This window comes from Phyllostomus hastatus, unplaced genomic scaffold (assembly GCF_019186645.2).
Source record: "Phyllostomus hastatus isolate PE091 unplaced genomic scaffold, TTU_PhHast_1.1 phas_scaffold_78, whole genome shotgun sequence".
Classification (NCBI taxonomy): Eukaryota; Metazoa; Chordata; class Mammalia; order Chiroptera; family Phyllostomidae; genus Phyllostomus; species Phyllostomus hastatus.
Window position 1 is genome coordinate 7,066,673 of NW_025334041.1, and position 22,867 is coordinate 7,089,539.

The 22,867-nt window shown below is 47.5% G+C and overlaps 1 protein-coding gene across 1 annotated transcript in view; it reads right to left on the minus strand.

Moving 5' to 3' along the window:
• NPSR1 (neuropeptide S receptor 1) overlaps nt 1-22,867 on the minus strand; it is a 101,354-nt gene that overhangs the window by 16,617 nt on the left and 61,870 nt on the right. Inside the window, exons 3-5 of the mRNA XM_045828423.1 lie at nt 18,019-18,122; nt 9,828-9,921; nt 6,429-6,630 (exon numbers count right to left, since the gene is read on the minus strand). Coding sequence (XP_045684379.1) covers nt 6,429-6,630; nt 9,828-9,921; nt 18,019-18,122 — 400 coding nt within the window. The remainder of the gene's footprint in view (nt 1-6,428; nt 6,631-9,827; nt 9,922-18,018; nt 18,123-22,867) is intronic.

Consider the following 22,867-nt stretch of genomic DNA (forward strand, 5'->3'; position numbering starts at 1 on the left):
TGATAGAGAGGACAGAAGATGCTCTGAAAGCAGCTGAAGCCACGTGGTGCAGGCATCCTCAGATGGGAACAGAGTCCCGTGCCCGGCCTCCCGCGCCGGCGCCCGCTCACGTAGGGGGCGGTCAGTGCGGCGGCGGCCGGCGCCGAGCCCTGCTCTGCGCTCGCCCCTCTGTAAAGCGCTTGACATTAACTCTGCTGGTTAACAAACACGGTGCCGGGTGCAAGATGGGAACTGCTTCCTCCCTGCTGATAATGGTGTTTGTTCCCTGCAAGTTCTTCTTTTATGATTTTATGTGGGATCAAGGGGAAGGAGAATTTATTGTCCCCACTGTATGGACGACGAGGCTGAAGTCCCATGCCTAGGAAGTGTCAGAGACCAGAGTGCAGACCGGGTCTGCTGGCCGCCAGAACTCTCGCAAGATGTTACCATGACAATAGCAGCGTTTTGCTCGCCACGACCGTCAACCAGCCGTCATGCCAAACCCTTTACGGAAACCCTCTCCAGGTACTTTATATGGTTGGCGCTAGCATTATTCCCGTTTTCTACCGGGAAGGCTTTGGTTTTGAGAGCTTCTGTGTCTCCTCTGAGCTCAGACAACTGGCGGATGGCAGAGCGGGGCTGCAGTCTGGGGCCCCTGGCTGCAAAGTCTTGTTCACCAGCAGGGGACGCTGTCCTCAGCAGGGAAGGTGTGCAGGTCCCTTTGTGGGCTGTGCTTATTGTATCTATGGTTCTAGTTACTCCCTGAATGCTCTCTTTGATCTCAAGATGAGATTAGCGGCCCCTGCTTGAGTCCCATGGGACTCTCTGTGTACGCCGCCCTAACACTCATCGCCCTGGGTTATAACTTCTCTCTTAGTTGGCAGCCCCCGGTGTGATACAAGGAGTTTCCTGGACTCACACACCATGTACGTCTGGTCACTTCTGTCGCCCCCTTGCCTGGCCCCATGTCTGGCAGAAGGCAGGCGCCCTGCAGGTATTTCTAGAAATAACGAGCGAATGGGAAGAGGCATGAAAGTAACAGCATATAAGAAGTTACTTCCTTCCCCGATGTGGTGGATCGTCATCCTCCTTGGTCTCGGACCCCGTGCCCATGGCTGTGCTGACCAGATGCCTGACCCCCCTTTTTCCACCAAAGGCCTTGGACTCCACTGGGCTGTAACCACCTCAGCATGGGGCTTTCCCAGCCTGAGCCCCATTCCCAGAGCAAAATAAATGGATTTGTTTCGTATAACACCAATCAGCGCTCCGTGACAAACAGGCCTTTTTCCACTTACTCCTTCGCAATTGTCGGCCATGGATCTTTGCTGCCTCTACCTTGATCTCACAGAGATAAAAATGATAGGAGAGTGAGAAATCAGTGAGGTATCAAGAAAATAACCACGACTAAAGCCAAGCAATCACACCAGGGCTAATAACCTCCCCAGCGATGGCTGGAGAGTTATGACAAGTGACTTTGGAAACAGCAGAAGCTGTGCTGACCCAGAAAAACATGCTGCTGCCTTTGTAGTCAGTCCCTCTGACTCCGAGTCCCGGGAGCTGATTCAACTGAGGACAGAGCAGTCAAATCCTCGTCCATTCACTGTCGCTCGTGAGTTTGCCGCAGACCATGCGACCCCCTCCCCCTCTTTCCTGCCTTTCTTTCCCCCTCCCTTCTTCCCATCACACGGATGTGCGGAGGGTCTCCCGCAGGCCAGAAGTGGGTCTGGGCACTAAATGGACCGCCACGCCCATGTTAGGGGTGTGTGTGTGTAAGAGTGGTGTGAGCCCGGGTCCTGCGACAGGTCAGCGTGTCGGTCAGGCCTGCGTTGTTTATTCCACCCAACGTTAATGAGGTGTCCACTACGTGCTGGATTTGGAACCCAGAAATTAAGAGCCACCAGTTCCTGTACTCAGGAACTACGGCCACACAGCAGGCGGTGACAACACCACCTCAAAGCCTTCACTGCGACGTGACAAGCTGAGGGTGGAGGTGAGCAGTGAACCCCTGAGGCAGGGCGTGGCCTGGTTGGCAGGGACAGCTCCACGGCGAGGTGGCGTTTGATGTGAGAGCCGAGTAAGGGGGCCTAGCCTGTCGGAAGCAAGGCCGGTGAGTTTGCAGGAGGTTCAGGCGGAGGGGAGATAAGCACAGAGGCTCGGGGTGACGGGAGTTGGGGGGGTTGTCCTGGAATGGCAGATGGTTTGTGGTGGCTGGAGAACTCAGGGCAAGGGGAACATGTCCCCAGCACCTCCTGGAATAGCTGGGAATATTTGTAAGGGACAGCAATCTCGTCCTAACAGATATCACTGTACACAAAGCTACAGTAATTAAAACAATGCAGCATTAGGGGCAGAAAAGCCACTACTTTAGTTGTTTGTGCGTTCTCTCCTTAATTATGCCAACCACTATTAACTAAAAAAATTTAAAATACGTGTTCAAAATTAGGAAGAAAATGGCAAACTAGGAAAATATTTACAACACATAAAAAAGGTTACGGTATAAGAAATAGCTCTAAAGCTATTTTATTGTCTGCATGTGGAGCATTTATAATATAACAGAGTATTTATAATATAAATATGTACGATAGAATTGCCACTTCATACCACAGAGAAAAGAGAGATTATTTTGTAAGTGGTGTTGGAAGAAATAATATAAATATGCATATGATAGAATCCCACTTCATACCACGGAGAAAAGACAGATTAATCAGTATGTGGTGTTGGGACAAATAATATAAATATGCATATGATAGAATCCCACTTCATACCACGGAGAAAAGACAGATTACCCCACAGGTGGTGTGGGAGTGCGTGGCCTGGCGTCACGAAACACAGTTAACAGACCTCTGATTCATCTCCGACATCAAAGGTAACCGACATGGGGACAATCGGCAAGTCAGATCAAATGGACTCTTTAAAGTGATAGTTCTAATGTGCTCCCAACAGTCAAATAATTTTCAAATAATTCATATAATAAATCATAAAAGGTTAAATCAAAGCATAGATAAGTACATGGAAGGGGCAATTTCCTGAAAAAACAAATGAAATGATAACAGAAACAGACGCATGAGTAGCTGTGAATACACTAAGCAATATTCAACTTTTTCATCTCGTGGCATGCATAAACTAATTACTAAAATTCCATGGCACACCCAAAAAACATATTCTACTTTTTGCCGATCTGACCATAAAAAATAGGTATGATTTTGACTCATTCACACCAGCCAACTGTGGTTGTGCTGGCTGTTGTAATTTTTTCCCTTGACAGTCTCAGGGAAAAGAGGTCAGTGCCCCTGACTGAGCAGGCAGGTACTGCAGGTTTTAAAAATTCTTGCGGCGCACCTGCTGAAAATTGCTTCACTAACATTTAAAATGTCTATGTCCTACACACAGAAGCCATATTCATTTCATTCATATGTTCACATGTTTTTATACAAAGTTTTGCAAAGTGCTTTTCTCTGACTCTTTTAACGTTTTATTTGAATTTCTCATTTTTAATTTTGGTTATTCATGCTTCCTCTGCTTTTCTTAACTATGCCAGTTTTATGAACTGAAAGCAAAATAAAGCCATATTCAACACAAAAAAGGCAAAAGACAAACTAGGGAAATATTCTCAACACATAAAAACAGGAAGAGTTCATTATGTAAAGAATATCTTTAGTACAGAGAAAATAAAATAGAGAAATAATGGGTAAAAGAATATCAACTGGAAACTTATTTAAAAAAACAAAAAAGATAAATGTATAAAATGTGTTTGGTTTCAATGACAATATGCAAATTAAAACAACTATATATTTGCCTATGAATTCAGAAAGGATATGTGTACACACACACAATATACACACAATACACATATAATATACATACAATGCATGAGGGACAGTGAAGCATGAGACATGGTTAACAAAGCGAGTTATCCCCTTGTTTGACTTTCGCCTACTTAGGCTTGGGATTGAGAGTTTAACCTCATCTAAAAGAACCACGAGCGACAGAATCAAGCTCAGGGAGCCAAAGCGTGACTAGAGAAAAAGAGTTGAACTTGAATTCTGAGAGAGAGAAAATTGTAGCAACTTCTCCCAGGGATCTGTTGGGAAGTTCACTCTGAGCCTGGTCTTGTTTCAAGAAGGGCCGAGCAGGGGGACGGACGGCACCCCCATGCTCCCACCCCACCCCACCGGAGGAGCCTGACCACGCAAACGTCAAGGTCATGGCTGAGCAGACAGGAAACGCTTCCGAGAGGCTCCAGGGCGGAGGGAGGCCGCTCAGAGTATTCGTGGTTCAGCCTGGGCTGGAAGCAAGGACCCGGATTTAAGAAGGTCTTGCCTTGATGAGGAGCCCGCTTTAGAAATCACCCCTTTCGTCATCAAGTTCTGCTGTACTCTGCCCCTGCGCAGCGCAGAGCCACACAAGTGGGGCTGCGGCAAGTCTGCGGAGCCGGCCTGGGGGGAAGAAGTAGCTCAGATTAATGGGGACACTTCAGAGCGCGAGAGACCCACAGGCCACATGTGGCTGGACAGCACCTGGGAGCCACGTGGTTCCTGCACGTATCCCCCCCGCTGAGCAAGGGTTTTGACTGATTTCAGGAGCTGATAGGAAATCAATCAGGAGAGAGGCAAGGACCTGCCCCGCCACCAAAATCGATCCGTCAGCTGCCTGCGACGGCCTGAGCTGCCTCCTTCCAGACGCGTTCCTGCGCCTGGAACAAGCGTCTCCCCTCACCCCCGTGCGTGCCCCTTCTGACGCTGCTGCAACTTCCCTTCAACGGGTTGTCTACATGACCTTCATCTCTCCTCCAGGATTCCGCCCAGATTCAACGGGGCGGAGAGGAAGGGGCACCAGAAGTCGAGAGGAGCTGCAGATGTTAATTGATGCCTAACTGAGGCATAAATGATGCCGACGCAGCAGAGCTGACGGGCCAGCCTCCGATCTCGGCAAGACGGTGGGGCTGCTTGTGCGGATCACTCCGCCCAGCGCGAGCTCCGATGGAAGGGAAGTCACTTCGCTCCTCTTAGCCCGGAGCCTGTTCTTGTAGAAACTTCAGGGGCTGAACCCCGGGATGGAGAACATTTCTCTCGCTTCAGTATTTTCTGAGTGTAAAGGTGAGCAGCAAGCTAGAGCCAGAGATTCCTCTAATACCAGACGGCCCCTGGAAAATGCCTGACCACTTAGTGACATGCAAGTGCCCGTGGAAACAATGAGATCATTTGTCTTTAAATTCTATGACTGGCAGAGATTTGATGAAGAAAGGGTATCACCTTCCGCTGGGTCAGGAAGAGAAGCAGGGATCTTTTTTGCTGTGGGCAGGCATGCACCTTTCCCAGAGGACAGTTTATGAATATGCATCCGTCTTAGAACGAACTTCAAGTCTGATCTAGCAATTCGACTCGGATGAGCTCTGAGCAATAATCAGAGGCTCGAGTAACTTTCAGTAGAAGGATTTATTTTTTTTATCACAGCATTATTTATACCACCGAAAACCAAAGGCTGACCTTCCTGTGTCACAAAGTATGTGACGCACCACGGCAGGCTTGGGGACACGCAGAGGATGCAGGATCAGCGTGCACACCGAACACCCAGGTTCCCCCCCGCACTGCCCCACCCGTGCAGAGCCACCCTGCCAGGGGTGACCCTGCCTCGTCCCGGTGGCCGTGGCTGCCTCCGCTGAAAGGCCAGCTCTGGCCCACTGCTGGCCGAGGACAAAGGGTACACGCTGTGGCTTGGTTGCTAAGGCCCTTCATAACCAAGCTTCACCCCATCCAGAAAGAGCGTTTCATCACCTTCTCTCCCTCTGGCTCTGCCCACCTGTCCTCCCCTGTCACCACACTCGCTCTGGCCTCCAGTCACCAGGGCCTAGCTGTCTCTCCCACTTTTCTCTTTTCCCACCCAAATCTGTCCATCCTTCAGTGGTGGCTTCCGAGAAACGTTCGCTGCCACTACCTGACCTCACTGCACACACACTGTAGCATCTCTGCGGTGTTACCTGCTCAGTTTCGCTTCAAGCGTGTCTATCTTTTCAATGAGAAGATCTCTGACACTGGTACTATGCCTTAGATTTGAAAGGCTGGAGAAAGAGCAGGGTATGACATCAGACAAACCTGGGTTCAAATCCTGTGTGACGCTGAGTACGTTACTTGACCTCTCTGAGCTTGAGTTTTATCATTTATGGAATAAGCACAGCAGTAGTTATTTCAGAGAGCTGTAGCGCGGTTAATGGGGTAGCCGTTAGCCACTTCACACAACGCCTGCCCCATAGTACACACTCCGAAAACGCTAGTTTCTGCCCCTTCCTCGACCTCAGAGCAGTTGGGCTCAGCACAAGCTTTAGATGAGAGTGCGTGACCTGGCCAGTGCCCCCAGGGACGCTAGGAGCTGGGAGTGGCCTGCAGGGTGGGGGGAGAGGCAGTGGGCCGACCGGGAGCGCTCCCGCGGGAGCCGGGCCGGGGGCCTCTCACCTGATGATGGCCAGAGGGATGAAGTACACCAGGCAGGCCACGACGGTCATGTACGGCGTCCAGTAGGAGTCGTCGGGCCACAGGGCCCAGCACTGCACTTCGCCGTTGGCGAGTTTCCTTTTCCCAAATATGATCAGGGTGGGGATGGAGAACAGGAACGAGAGGATCCAGGCCGTGGCGATGAGCACCTTGGCTTGCTTTTCTGCTCAAAGGAAAGAGAGGGAGGTGGGGCATCTGGGGTCATTGCTGGGGAGCCCCCCTGGAGTCTCGCGTAGAAGAGAATCACCATGCGAGAGGAACTCGGGGCCCCTCGGAGCCTCCGTTTCCCCATCTGTGAAATGGGGGTCGGAGGCCCTGCGTCTAGGGCCGATGCCAGGGTTAAGGAGAGAGGGTTCACACAGAAGCCGGCACACTGCCTGCCATAGATCTGTGCTCCCCAGTTTCTACTTCCCTCCCCCTCCCGGATTTACCCGCCTGGCTTGAAGCGGTGATGTGCTCATTGGGGTACCTGTTCTCCTGCCCCCCACCCCCTCGCTCAGTCACATACACCCCTAACCCTGCCCCTCACAGCTGCCCTTCCGTCCCTGGGAGCCGCCACTCCAAGGCGGCTCTAGCGCAGGGCCCCTCTCACGCCTCTACTACCTCACCCTGTAACCACGAGGACCTTTGCCACATCCTACAAGGCCACCCGGCTTTCCCAGGTGGGTGGCGATCTTGTTAAATCTGCCCCCTGTGTGCGCAGATGCCTTGAGGTGTGTGGTGTTGGGATGGCCTCTCTCCTTGGCTCTCCCACCCCGGCTGCAGGTCTTTCCAGGTATTTGTGTTTCCTCCTGGACCTCCGTGGGGTTGGGCGGAGGGAGGGAGAATGGCTAAGATCTGTTTCTACGCTTGCAGCTTCCCTGATGCCATTGGAAATGGCAGTTTTCCGAGCGCCTGTGTGGAGCCTCTGTTAATTTTGTAGTGAGGAAATAAATGGCTTTACATATTTAAATGAACACTATAATAATATTCAGAGCTGCCTTCCCTGTAATTTAGGACACTGTTCAGAATATTGCACAGTGTCTTTCAGAACTCATCACATTTGCCCTGAGCTAAGCAGTGGATTTTTTGTTTTTTTTACCCAGTGACTATGGGGAGATGTGTAACCGGCCATGTGTCCCCTTGGCTGTGGGTCGCAGGCCCTCCACCCCCAGCTACAGGTGCTGAAAACACCCCTCATGTGTTTTCTGATACTTACGTTTCTTTGCCTCCCATTTCTTCACCCTTAAAATGCTCTGGTGGAGGAGTCGTTTTGTATAGCACCCTCACTACTCCCTGCAGCCCGCTGGGCACAGATCAACAGGTGGGCGAACAAGCGTGCCACACCTCTGTGCACACTTATCACAGAGTATCTCTTCCATTTCCCCCTCATCCCACTCCCTGCCTCCCTCTCTACCACGCTCACCAGGGCAGCGCAGTGCCCAGAAAGCTCGGTGCCGTTCACAGACACAGGCATGCACGCACAAATAACCTAGGAACAGCCTAAGAAGCAGGTGTAAATTCTATTTCTAAATCACTTCTAATTGCACACGATATATGGATATGTTTCAGTTTAAAAATTGCGTTGCTGCAGGTAAGTGCCTCTGGTCACCGTGGCTGGTTAGGCTCCCACCCCCAGAAGTCCTTGCAGACAACTGTAGACTGTTCTGGGCTCTCTCCTTCCCGTGCGCTCCCGCTCTGTCCCCCTCTCACGACACCTAGTATTGCTCTGAGTTGTCCTTTATGTTAGTTTTATCATACTGCATGGATTATGCTGCACGCTGTTTTATGACAGAAAATGAGATATAGGTTTTTGTGGGGTTTTTTTGTCAATGCACATTACTGCCCATGGGTCTACCACATTCTCATTGAGGGTATGTACTAGTCAAGGGCAACTGAGCTAGACCCCCACTGTCTGAGTTCAAATCCTGCCCCTGCACCTACTAGTTGAGTAACTTGGGGCAAGTTACTTTTACTTTCTGAATTGTAATTGCCCAGACAGGGAGATGCAGCTAATAATAGAACCCACCCCACAGAGCTGTTGAGAGCATTTAAGTGCCTGACATACATAAAGAACTCCCAGTCACGAAAGGCACCTAGTGTGCAATCGATACACCCAAGCGTAGCTAAGCATTCCTTCAAGGTTAGCATCAAATTCCCCGCCACGCTAAGCAGTGCAGCAAGACGCAACGCATGTCTGCACGCACACGGGGGTGCTTCCCTGGGGAGGGTACCAAGGAGTGGAACTTCTGTTTCAAAGGGCTGCACATTTTATGTTTAATTAGATCTTGTGGAGTTGCCATTCAAAGGATCTGTGCCGACGCTATCCGATGTATTCAGTGGTCTCTGATGACATTAGTTCTCCTTATTCTCAAGTTCTGCTTGCCCTATTAACTCCGTTTGCTTAGGTGTAAATTCTGCAGAATGGTATTCTAAATATGTTGTCTATTTTCCACAGTTTGGCTTTTGTCACATTTTAAAAAATGATATTTGATTACGCCTGCAGTCAAGATTTCACGTTAGGGTCTTTATCAGCGTTCGCAGCCTGGTTTGGAGCGTGTAGCGTGGGTTGCTAAATGTTGGGTTCTTACTTGCTTTCGGGGGTCCTGGTGCAGAGCGGGCCCTACCTGTGGGCAGAGTAACGAAGAGTAGTCCCTCGGCTGGGTACCCACTGTCCCTCCAGGGCACCCCTGCTCCCAGGAGTGCCGCTCTGCCTCTTCAGACCCAGCACCCCACTACCTGGAAGCAGAGATGAACCCCCCTTACCATGCCCAGGACCTGCCCTGCGGTTTCCCAGAGCCCTTCCTGCATGACCTGTTCAGGGAGCACTCTGGGCACTGCTGCAGCGTCAGCTGCGGGCATTATGGGCTGTCCGTGGTTTCAGCCTCCCCTCCCTCCCCTCGGCTTCCTTCTTGCAGGAATACCTCCCTAACCCTGGGCCAAGGAGGACGCCCCTTCTTTCCAGGACGATTATCAGTTAAAGACACCTTTCCGATTATTTCTTTGGTTTGGGGGGAAAGAGGGCAAGGTGCTTGTTTCTGGAACATGAACAAGGTGAGGCGGGAGCGTTCCTTGCTTCAGACAGGTGTGTGTATGGGCGTGGCTCTGAGGGAGAATCTGGAGGCATTAGCGGAAGGTGAATGGGCAGCAAACCCCCTTTGCTAGTGGGTCCTGGCCATCCATGGGAACCGCCAGCATTTTTCCAGGCACCGACCTTCCTTTTTTACTTTTTTCTGGACAGTCAGACCCAGAATTGAAGGGGGTGGAGGAGAAGAAAGGGGGAGGAAGAGAACCATCACCAAGAGCATTAGCCATGAAAACAGCCCCAGCCTCCCCGGAGCACGATTCCCGAGGAAACAGCAGTTGGCCGAGGCAGCTCACCTCCTTGCAGGAACTTCATGGGGTAGACGATGGCGTGGTACCTGTCTATGCTGAGCGACACCAGGACGTAGGTGGAGGCGTAGAGCAGCACAACCTGGGGACAGAAACGGGAGGAGCTGTGTGACCTCGCAGAGGGAGGGAAGGCCCACCGTGCAAAGTTCAGGGGTTTTGTGTGGCGGAGAAACCTGGGCACTGAACCCCGGGGCGGGGGGATGGGAACTGGGTTAGGCAGAGGAAGACCGACTCCAGCCCCAGGATGCAGATGGCTGCTGCTCCTGCGGCTGCCTCCGCCTTGTTTGTGGGCTCCACTGCGCATGCGTCCCGCTCACTCCTGGCTCCCACACTCCCGCAGCTTCTTGGAGGCGCCACGTTTCGGGACCAGCCCCTCTTGGGGCACTCACGTCGCACATTCCTTGGTGACTGACTTGGAAGGCTGAACTGATTTTCTCTGCCACAAAAGACACTCCAGAATAATTAGAAACAGAAGTGTTTTGTTTTTGTTTTTTTGTTTTTTGCCTTTGACCAGCGTGAGCTGTTGAGAGATGCTGAAAGAAGAAGGGTTTGGGGGTGACGGGGCTGGTTTAAACCCCTTCTCCCGGCTGAGCTGACAGCGCCCCTGTCCCACCTCCGTCTCCGGCAGAGCCGTTCCCCGCGGCGGGGCCTCGGGTCTCCTCTTCCTCCTCCCCACCCTCTCTTGCATTAACCTTGCCCATGCCCTTTAATTACCCTGTGTGCAGTGTTATTTGCATACTTTGCAGAGGAGGAAATGAGGATATAAGACCTTAATATCTCTTATGTGAAGAGCACACTCAAAATGTAATTGAATGAGAAAGCTCTGAAAGGACGGTCAAGGTGAAGAACTGCCAGCTAACTTCGGGCCTCTGTTTTTCACGAGGAGCCCAGCCGCATCTCTGCTTTATGACCCCTGGGTTAAGTCCAGAGCACGTCGGAGAGAAACACGAAGACTGAAGTCGGCAGGCGAGTGCCTGAAGTTTTTTCTAAAATAGAATTAATGTGACTCTGGCAATAACCTTTATCTGAATCTATGCTTTTTTGTTATTTTTTTCTCCCCTGGCTCAGACAAATACCAAGCAACTGGACTTTTTGTCCTTTCTTCTTTTTATTTCTATGTCACTTCCGCAGATGTGCCACAGGGCGGGGGTTCTGAGGACAGACTGGAGATGCAAGCCTCCGTGAGGAGTAGAAGGGGAAATTCTCCTCGTGCTAAAACGGTGCCACAGGGGCAGGACCAAAAACGATGGCCAAGTTTAACTCCCCGAACCCAACCACTGTCTCCCTGGAGAAAGCTGGGATTTCCGTGTGTGACCCAGGAGTGCACAGTTGTCACGGCGGGCCACTCGCAGCTGAGGAGGGGACAGCAGAGAGGGTTTTGCCCTTGGGAGCTCTCTTCCCCGTCCCCTCTTCGATGTCACCTCCTCAGCCATGTGCTGTTTAGAAGAAAAACCTCTAAAACCAAGTGATCATCACAGGTTACACGTGGAATAATGGCCAAAGGTAGATCCAGCAAGCAGAAACTAGAAGGAGGCATTCCTTACGATAGTACTCTTAGACAAATTAAATTCAAGGTGCAGAGCACTACATGGGATAAAGGGATTGTTTATATTAACAAAAGATATATTATAGCAAGAAAAAACAAACTTATGCAAACCACATAACACTAAATATAAACAAACTGTTGTACTAAAATGTTCATAGTCAGACAGAGGAAAAACATAGTAACGCACAGAAAAGAATTAAACCTCAAGCAGAATATATATTATTGTAAACTATCTAGGTAACATTTCAAAAATTGGTCATAGACTAGACTAGGAAGGAAAAAACGCTCACTAGATTCCAAAAAGCGGAACTTACACGATTTACATATTTAAAACCAGCAGTAAAAACTGAAGTTCGTATTATGTTTTTTGAATCCCACTTGAAAATTTAAATACCCTTATAATTAAACTTGAGTCAAGGAGGAAATCAAAGTCCAATTATAGTCGATTCATAAATGCCAACAATGAGGATTCCGCACACCGACAGCATATGGGGCGCCATTTGGAGAACAGGCGTCAGCGTGAGGACATATGTTTGCATTTTCACTACCCCACCCCTCAGCTCCGACAAAAATGACCTAGGAAATGTAAAGCCAAATAGAATCTTAGAGACGTGAGACTTAAATAAAAGAAGCTTAGATAAATTGTATTTTTTAAAATGCCAGATGGGGTTCCTTTCAAGGAGGATTCCTGGGCCGACTTTAAAACAATTTAGTGTACATTATGTTTTTAGAACAATTTTAGATTTTCAACAACATAAAAATGAGCAGGTAGGGTACAGAAAGTTCCCACATTAATCCTCTGCCCCGCCCCCGCCCCCCACACTTTCCCTTATCTTACGTTAGTGAGGCTGGGTTTCACAGTCGGGGCACGCGCACGGACACACTGTTGTTAACTGAAGTCCATGGTTCACATGGAGGCTCACCCTTGGTGTCATACGTCGTACGGGGTGTGATGAGCGCGTCATGTCAGGCACCCACCGTCGCAGCATCATACGAGAAACTTTCACTGGCCTAAAACTCCCCCGCGCTTTGTGCTTCATTCAATCCCTCTAAATCCCTGACGACCACTGATCTGTTTTACTGTCACCATAGTTTTGTCTTTTCCAGAATGTTGAGTAGTTGTGATCACACAGTCAAGTAGGCTTTGCAGATGGGCTTCTTCACTGAGCAATAAACATTCAAGATTTCTCTGTGACTTTTCACACCTCAATAGCTCGTTTTTTATTGTGAAATATTTCATTACATGGATATATCGTAGTTTACTTAACCTCAATTTTTCTGTGGCTTGATAGCCTATTTTGTTTTATTGCTGAATAATATTTTATTGCATGGATGAACCAAAGTTGACCCATTCAGCTTTTGAGGAACATCTGGCTTCCAGTTTTTGGCAATAATGAATAAAACAGCTCTAAAGATTCTTGTGCAGGTTTCTGTGCGGACATAAGTCATCCAACTCAATTGGGTGAATAACGGAAACGCAATTGCTAGATCACATGGTAAGAGCACGTCCAATTTCACAAGAAAATGGCAAACTGTCTTCTAAAGTGGTGGTACCATTGGCATTCCCACAAGGAATGAAAGAGTTCCTGTTGCTACACATTCTCTCTAGCATTTCGTGCGATCCGTTTTTTTGGATTTGGGCCATTCTAATAGGTATATGGTGGTATCTCATTGTCATTCTAATTTGCAATTCTCTAATGCCATATAGTATTGAACTTCTTTCCATGTGCTTGTTTGTCACCCGTGTATCTTCTTTAGTGAAGTGTCTGTTCAGATCTATTGCTCATTTTTGGGTGAGTTATTCATTTTCTTATTGTTGAGTCTTAAGAGTTCCTTGCTTATTTGCATGTAAAGCCTTCTTCAAGTATGTGTATTGCAGATATTCTTCTAATTCTGTGCCTTGTCTTCTTGGTCTCTTAACAGTGTCCTTCACAGAAAAGTTGATGATTTTCATGAAATCCAACTTTTTGATCACACCTACAAAGTCATTGAGACACCCGAAGTCCCCTAGGTTTTCTGTGTTGTCTTCTAGTAGTTTTACAGCAATGCATGTTTCATTCAGGTCTATGATCCGTATTGAGTCAGTTTTTGTGGAAGGTGGAAGGTTAGATTCTCCGCCTCCTCTCCCTCCTCCCCTTGCTTCGTCCTCATGTAGCTGTCCATTGACTCCAGCACCATTTCTTGAGCAGGTCCTATCCTTTCTCCATCGAACTGACTTTGTTCCCTTGTTGTATTTGTGTGCATCTGTTTCTGGGGTCTGTTCTGTTCCATTGATCTACTTGTTGATCCTTGCACCAATTTCAGCCTGTCTGGATTACTATGGCTTTATAGTGAGTCTTGAAATCAGACAATGCCAGTCTCCCAAACTCGTTCTTCAGTATTGTGTGGGTTTTTCTGTGTCTTACCTATCCATATAAACTTTAGTTTGTCTGTATCTGTAAAACAGCTTGGTGGGGTTTTGATTGGGATTGCATCAAATTTATAAATCACACTGGAAAGAATTGACATCTTAACAATAGTGACTCTTCCTCTCTATGAACATGAAATATCTACCCATTTATTTAGGTGTTTGATTTCTCTCATCAGAGTTTTGTAGGTTTTTAATATTTATCTTGAACATATTTTGTTAAATTTATATCTCAGTATTTCATATTTTGGCGGTAACATAAAGGCTGTTGTGTTTTTAATTTTAAATTCAAATTTTTATTGCTGATATATGAAAAAAATGAACTTTTATATACTAATTTTGTACTCTGAACCTTGCTATTTTCACTGAATAATCCTTCAGAATTTTCTATTATTTTGGATTTTTTTATAGGCAATCTTGTCATCTGTAAACAAAGTTCTTTTTATTTTGTTTTTTCCACCTGCAAACCTGTAATTTCATTTTTTGTGTCCTGTTGGCTACCTCAGTGTAGTCTGAAGAGGAACAGAGAGAGAAACACCCTTGCCTTGGTCTCAGGCTCAGGAGGAATCTTCTGGTTTCTTACCGTTAACTATGAGGTTCTCTGTAGGTTTTCTGTGCACAGTCTTTATCAAGTTAAGGAGGTTTCCCACTCTGCACAGATTCCTGAGAGGTTTGTCTTTTCTTTTTTTTAATCATAAATGGGTATTAAATTTTGTCGAATGCTGTTCTGTGTCTGTGGATTTGATTATATAAGTTTTCTTCACCTTTTTGATATAATGGACTATATTAATTTTTTAACATGTTTTGTAATTGTCCCACAGTTCTTGGCAATTTTATTTCATTTTTAAAAATATACTTTTTAGCCTGGCTTGAGGTTCACAACCAACCTGAGTGGAAGGTACAGAGATCTCCCACGAGCTCTCAGCCCTTGCGCACAGCCCAGCGTCCCTCATGCCCCACACGGGCGTGTTCGAATCAACGAATGCATGCCCTAGACCAATATGTCTTCCAGCCACCGCTGAGAGTCTCTGCGTGGATGTTGGGGCACAGTGTTGACACTCAGACAGATGACCAGCAGCTCGGCCTTTGCCTTCCCTTCCTGCTTGCACAAAGCTTCAAGGTCAGCCAACAGGAAGAGCTTCATCCTCCTGTGTTTCTTCCTGAGCACCGGCCCAGTCCCGAGCCTGCTCCTGGCCTGCAGGTCCTCGGGACTCTGTCGGGGTGTCCAGAGCTCCTCTGAATACCTCACTACTCCACTTATTTTTTTTCCAAATACGGTTTATATTTCTTTTTTAAATTTTATTAAACTTACTGGGATGACATTGGGTAATAAGACTGTATAAGTTTCACAGGTACACTTCTATGACACATCATCCGTATATTCCATTGTGTTTTCACCACCCAAAGTCAAGTCAGCTTCTGTTCTTAAGCTTCGGGTCAGTCTGCTGTTCCCACCAACTCCCATCCAACACCTCAGGCGCTCACGAAGTTAACCTGTTGCCTGTGATTGGTTTTGACAGATGCCCCCAGGTGGGAGGCTCTTCACAGCGCGTGAGTTCGGAATCAAGTAAAATGCAGGCAGCTGGGCAAGTAGGGTCTCACAAAGCACCGCCAGACAATCGAATACTGACGATTTCCCGGGAATGAGGTGTCTCAAGAGCTCTGGCCCTCTCCCTCTCTCTCATGGTTGCTGGGTTATTTGTTTTCACTGTAAAGGCAAGCTGTTCATTGTCAAGGCCGCCACAAAGCTGGAGGCTGGAGGATGAGACCAGTGCAAACTAGAACGCCACAAACACCATTTTTCTTACAAAGATTCAGACATTTTATTGAATGCGTGCTCCCTGGATTATTGCAAAGCTTTGTTTAATTTCCAGAATGCTTACCATTTTGACTCCGACAGATTTTAAACAGTTTCTTCTGACTTTATGGAGTAGAGAATTGTCAGAATTTCCTTTGTTAGTTAGAATATATTTTATATAAAGTGTTGTTTTGATATTCATTACACAAACGATGAAAAGGAATGTTACTGACATAAATAACTCTGGATCAAAGGAGATGTTATTTAAGTTAGTTATTGGGAAAAACATAGGCTATCCTGTGTTTTTGAAAAATGTGAAGTTAAGCGTGGCAGCCCGCCTCCAAGATGTGCCCAGGGACCCGCGCCTGCTGGCTTCACTCCTTCTGTGGTCCCCTCATCTCCACTGGGAATCAGGTCTGACTTCTGCTCTCGACAGAATAACGTGGAGGTGATGATGTGTAACCTGTGGGAGGAGTTCACATGCCTCTGCTCCCATGCTCCTTTGGGTCGCCGGTTCCCGGGAAAGCGGAGTGCACTGTGGTGAGGGCACAGGGATATTTGTGGAGAGGCCCTGGGGCGGAAGAACGGAATGTTCTGTTACAAGCTACACTAACTTGCCTGCTCGGTGAGTGGCCACCTCAAACCTGAGTTGTGCAGGGTCCAAGTCAAACCTTCCAGTGACTGCAGTCCCGGGCGGGCGCCTGCTGAACCTGGTGATAGCCTTTAGAGAGACCTGCCGGGGGAGGCTGTTCCCGAGTTCTTGGCTAACAGTCGCTGGGAGATAACAAATGGTACCTGTTTCAGGCCACTAAGTCTTGGTGTAATTTGTTTCTCATCAACTGATAGAACAAGCAGTTGAAAACATTTATCTACTAGGAAGTAAAAATCCCCAAGAAGAAATGTGTTGTAAAACATTACCCCCGAGAAAACACCAGCCCCAGAAAGTAATAAGGGCTCTTCGGTGTCTGCTAAACTTTGAAGGATAGGCCCAGAGCACAAAAGAAGATTTTTAATTGTAACTATTCTCTATTTTCGGAACATGGAATAACTCCATTATCGAGATCTGAAAATGACAGAGCAAGTGAAAATCATAATCTCACTTACAAATATGATGCAAAGATTCTTTAAAAAGTCATACTGACAATTGGAATTTAACAGGATAAGGTTTGCCAGAAACGTATTATACCCTATAAAGCTTCAGTACTTGAGACCTGAAGTACTGGCATCGGAAATAAAATGTATTAATGGGAAATCATTTTAAGAACTCAGGAACAGAACACATCAACCCTAACACCCGTTATAAAATATTCATTCTTTCCATGCTAAGTTGAAGTGTCTTAATCTATTTTATACATGCATGATGTATTAATAATGAAATATATGTATATGGTATGTAGATAATATTTTACACCAAATATATATATATTGCAATTATATTTTTACATTGAAGCTTATTCAATAGGAAAAGTGTAAGTGCCTTTAATCTAAAAATAGATATCAGCAATAATGGAGAAAATAAGTATGCCAGTTATTAAAGAATTGAAAAAGGATAATAAGCAACTTAGAGAACAAGAAATTCAATTCAATAGATACTTGAAAAGGTCCAATTGAGATGGTAATACAAGAAACATAAGTTAAAACTACTAGAGTTAATACCTATACTCTAATAAACTGCTAACATTTTTATTCAAAAGGAACAGTAGCCAGTATTGGGTTAGTTTGAAGGGGGAAAAAAGCAAAAAGATATTAATTTTTTTCCTGGAGATTACTTAGTGCTATGTATGGTCTGAATGTTTATGCCTCTCCCAGGTTCACTGTTGGAGTCCTAGGGCCCTGAGTGCTGGCGTTAGGAGGTGGGGCTTCGAGAAGCCATTAGGTGCTGAGGGTGGAGCCCTTATGAGTGGGATTAGTGCCATAATCAGAGAGCCCGGAGCTCCCCTGCCCCTTCTGCAACAGGAGGCTATAATGGGAAGCCAGCAGTCTGAAAAAGGGCCCTCGCTGGACCACATCGGCACACTGGTCTCAGACTTCTGGCCTCCAGAACTGTGAGAAATAAATGGTATTTATAAAGCTACCTACTCTGTAGTATTTTCATTGTAACACCCTGAATGTGCTGAGACAGCCAAGCTACATCAAAAGCTTTAACTTTAGCATTAACATTCCATTAACATGGAAATTTTATTTAATGCTTGCAATATGAATGTTGATATTCTTATGATTGCTTATTTGCATTTTCTTTATGTGTCTTATTTTTAGCCAAAGCAAAACATTAAAAAAAATACTACAAATGTTGCTCGTCCTCTCAACGAGAAGGGAGCAAGCCGTGTGTTGCGTGGGCGTGTGAGGTTCTGTGTCGCTTTCCCACCGCGAATCCCAGAGCCGATTTCGCGGTCAGTGTGCCCCATCGCGTCTGGAAGGCGCCACGCACCTGCAAATAGCGGACCACTCGGCAAACCAGGTCAGGCGCCATGAAGTCTCCCGTGAATCGCCAGATAATATCCGTCAAGATGTTAACCAGTCCCGTGAAAGAGTCTGAAACAAAACAAAACAAAACACACAGAGGATTAATTCTAGTCCCTTTCAGATTTGCTGCCATGCCACGATGGAAATGAGTTCCTGCAAGATTCCCCCCACCCTGCCCCCGAATGTATCAGGAGGCTGTTGAAGGAAAAGGAAGGCAAGGCAGGAGTCTCTTCCTTGGCTTTTGTCATTGGAGCTTGTTACCACCTAGAGGCAGCCCCCTAGGAGGGACTTAGGTAGGGACTGGAGAGGAGTCATACTGATTGCAGAGCTGACACTTTATGACACAGAAGAGAAGATTTAAGGGGGGTCAGACCTGTGCTAAAACAAGGACTCTGGATCAATAAAAGGCAAAATCGAGCAAAGGAGAATATTTGTCTTCAAGAAGCCCCTCAAAATTCTCTTTGTTGCACCCACTATTTTATAGCTTGCACCTCTTGTTCCCTCCCTACCACCCATTGCGGCCCCTCTCTTCCTAGGTTCCTCTTCTTTCTTTCCTTTTTAAATACCTGCCCTTGGAAAAGTGAAGCACATGATCTATCCATTCAATTCACTTTATCAGACTGGAGAGGAACCGAGGCCAAGGTCGGAGCCTCTGTGCTCTGTGACCCTCGTACTCGGCCCTATATTCGCAGACTGTGTAAGATGAGCCAATGGCTACAGCAGCAACAGGAAGATTCGGATGTGCGGAGGCTCTCTCTCCCCTTGATGACAGATGTCACTGTTGATCATGCGGACCAGCGTCTTCCTCAAAGCAGTGCCGCGGGGACTCTCTGCTGAGTGATGGGTGGGACTGGCACTTAAAACCAGATAAGCAAGAATTCGTTGACATGGGGTCACTTCCTTGGGACATGGGATGTAATACCGTCGAGGACCCAAGAACCGGGGCAAACTCATTGCTAGGGTAGATGTTAGAAGCTTGGAGAGATCAATGGTATTTCCTAAACACGGTGGAAATGCCTGGGTTGGCCCGGTAGGCAGTAGAGAAATGATGAATAAATAAATAGGCCACGGGAAATGGACATGCTGTAATTGAAAAATCCTGTGAAGCCAGAAGACCCATCAGAGAATTCTCTTCCCTAGAAAGTCTCAGAAGACACATCGTTCCCCAAGTTCACCAGGAAAGTACTGGGGAGAGGGGTATCAGCATTATGAGAAAGCTCGGGCGGGGGGGCTCCCACCCGTAGGCCAGAGCAGGTGGTGAAGAGGTGGCCGTAGAGTCAGGTCTACACACTGTGATGATTCCCTAGTCCTTCCCCGAAGGCACCTGTTGCCACTTATCTGAGTGGCTTTCCACTGAGGAAAGAGGAATGTTTAGATATTTTGAGGAGGGCCAAGCAAAGGGTGTACGTTGACATGATACCTAGAGGCCTGGAGTGTCGTCACGGCCCCACTAAAGAGGAGAGTCTCATGGGGCCAGGTGACAACTAGAACCCCGGTCTCAGTGGGATACTCCGCCAGACCTGAAGACCCATCACTGACCATTTCCCCACCCTCCCAGTATTTACTTGGAATGGATACATTTGACAGTTGGAACAAGTGCACGTTGGTTTCCCCATGATAGTGCGGAAGACCAAGCGGAAGTCCTCAGTTCATTCGAGTCCTTCAGTTCACATTTGGTGCCTGCAGAGGTGGGATGGGTCCTGGAGACTGGCCGAGGACTCACCGGCTCAGCCGCTGGGACAGAAGGCTGCACAGCCCCCTCTCTGCAGTACAGAGGATGCCTTCGGTGGGATCCAGGCCCTCACAACGTGGAACAGCCGGACAGCGAAACTCCCACTTTGGGGATGAAGCTAGGGCACTCACACTTCTGTTTCTAGTGGTTTATGTTTATTGCTGTGCCTCTGCTAAAGAAGAATAGCAAGAGCTGGGAAACCACACTTAATGACTCCAGTGAATGCTGGAAAATTTGTTTGTGTTAGAACAGGAGGGAGGCTGGCGTCTGGAGCAGCGTAGGGCGTGCAGTGGTGCTCAGAACATACCTGTTGACAATGAATCGTCGCAGTGGGTTGGCAAAGGCCCCAGGGCATTTTCTTTTAATGAAGCTTTTTATTTTGAAGTAGACTCACAAGAAACTGCACAATCATTACCAAGAGATTTCATGTACCTGTCACCCAACTTAGCCCAATGGTGACATCTTACATAACCAGAGTTCTCTCCATGGCTTAAAGAATTGTCACTCTCAGTCTATAATGAGCAAGCTATTAAGCTCTTAAGGGATGCTATGAAGCAGTTATTCAATCCTTGGGTAGGTGCTAAGTATTCGAAGTATTCAAGATTATCTAATCTAATAAAAAACTACAAAACAAGTCCCTCATTTTATGAATGAGTACACTAAGTGCGGATAGAACATTTTCTTGAGATTCAGAGGCAAGTCAGGCTTGTAACCCAGACTTTTGGGTATCAGTGTTCATGGTCTTCACCACACACCCGTGCTTTCTTTCCCTTTCTCTTTTATCTCTTCTTTTCTTTCCTTCTCCCTAACTCTCCCTCCCTCCCTTCTCTCTCTTTCCTCCCTTCCTCCCTCCTTCTTCTCCTTTTTCCTTCCTTCCTCCCTCCCTCCCTCCGTTCACAGTTCTCATTGTATCTGTTCTCTTTCATTCCCTAAGCTAAAGTGCAGGCCTAAGTCTTCCTTCCATCCCCTGCACTGGTTGCCCTGATTTCTCTTTCGGTCCCTTATATTTATATGTCTTCTCTACCCACAAATGTTGCTTTTATTCCTATAGAGAACTGGGGAGGTAAATCGTCTGTTTATCAATCATCAGTGTGGACGGGATGATCTGAGCCAACCCACCCCCCACCCCCAGCCGGTTAGCATAAAAGCCTTCTCTACCATCTGGCCTTGCCAAATTCCCCACCTGGCACTTTTGGATCAGACACCATTTGGATCACATATTTGTGTTTTCAGACATGCATCCCCTCTGCCCCGAATGGCCTCCCTCCACTTCTCAGTTGATTGAATTCTCATCTAAACTTTCACTATAAAGTGAAAGGGACCTGTCTGTTCCCTTCCTAGGCGCTTCCCTTGGCCAGTCACATGGCAAAGTCTATGCCCAAAGGGCCTGTGGCACTCCCAGCCTTGTGCCTGTCTGTCCCTTTCTCTTCGTTTCTCTGAAGGTGACAACAAGCAGAAGCACTGGCAAGCCCATGGGGACTGCGACAAAGGTGTCAGAAGACCTGGGCAGCGTCTTGAGTTCTGGGTGTGGCCCCATCACAGAGGAATTTCCTGTGGCTTTTCCTGGCAGGAACGGGCTGGATGAATGGATACAGGAGTAACTGGGATCCTCTCTCTGGGCTTATTTATTCCTTAACTTAAAACAATGGGGGGGGGGAACCCTAAGCTTGTGCTTCTCTAGACCAAAGTGGCTATGTGAACAATTATAATGCACTGAGGTGCGATTTCTTTTTTACCCCAGGAGCTCAGCCTTAAATAAACCCACACCTGGGAGAAGGCTCTAAATGGAAATAAGCATTTGTTATTTGCTATTAAGCAAATGCTGCTCTACCTGATCAGTAGAAAGCTATTTAGTTACCTAACTAATTGAGTACATGGCAAATAAACCTTTCCTAAATGGTAATTAACAGGGCCTGGGGAACAAAAGGTATACTTTAAAGGCTTAATCACTTCTATGTTATTACTCCTGCCTTTAAAAATTTATTCAGTCCAAGATCCTAGGAAATTCTGATACTCAGAGAAGCCAAAATAGGCTCACATCAGGCTTTCCCGTTCCTTTGGTGCAATTTCTTGCAAACGTGAATGGGGTTCCCAGTTGGGCAAGAATATGGGTGGGGTGTGGGGAAGGCCAGTATGAAGTTTGCTCCTGAGCCGAGCCCTGAAGGGCCAGTAAGGACAGGTCAGGGGGAAAGGGAGCGAAGGACAGCGATTGTAGGCACACGCGACAGCAGGCTCAGAGCTCAGGGGGTGAGAGAGAGGGAGAGGAGAAACTAGACGTGAAACAACCTTTGTTTGCTGCTGCTGACACCTCAGATAGGGGCTGGGCAGGGTTGAGAAACGGGGCTGGAGAGACAGGAATCCAAGCCTTTTCGGGTCTCATGCACCGATGAAATGCACTTGCATTTCTCCTGTGAGGGCTATGGAATGTCGATGTAGTCAAACAGGCGTTTGGCATAGATTTCTGTAGCTACTGGTGGGGGCAGGTCAGTTTGGTAGATCCAATACTGAGGTTACCGTGATCCCTGTTAGGGAACCGAGCAGGCTTCCAGGAACGAGGTATACCAGAGGATGCAGGTTTGAGATAGACTTTACCAGGTGAAAGGAAGGAGGTGTTGGGGACCGAGAAGTAGGCGTTTTCAACCCGAGGCAGCAGAGGAGGCAGAGGACGTCTACACTGTGTTACCGGCAGGGGTGTCCCTGGTGGGGACTTGTGCCTCCTGAGAACACACTAGAGAAGCTCATTGTGCAATATTGGGGCTGTTTTCAGTCTTTGGCTATTTCAAATGCAGCCGATAGTAACGTTCATGAGTAGGATTTTGCGTGAACTAAGTTTTATTTCCCAAGGATAAATCCCCAGCAGCAAGGGTGCTGGGACATGGGGTCGGTGGGTGTTAAACGTCCTAGGAAACTGCGCAGCAGGTTTCTGGAGCTGCTGCTTCACTGTGTCCCCACAAAAAATGAAAAAGAAGTGTGAGGGACAGAGTGGTTCTGCGTCCTTGCCAGCACTCGAGACAGTCTTCCCCCCATCCACAGGGCACATGTTTGAAGACCCCCAGGGGGTGACTAAAACCACAGATAGTAC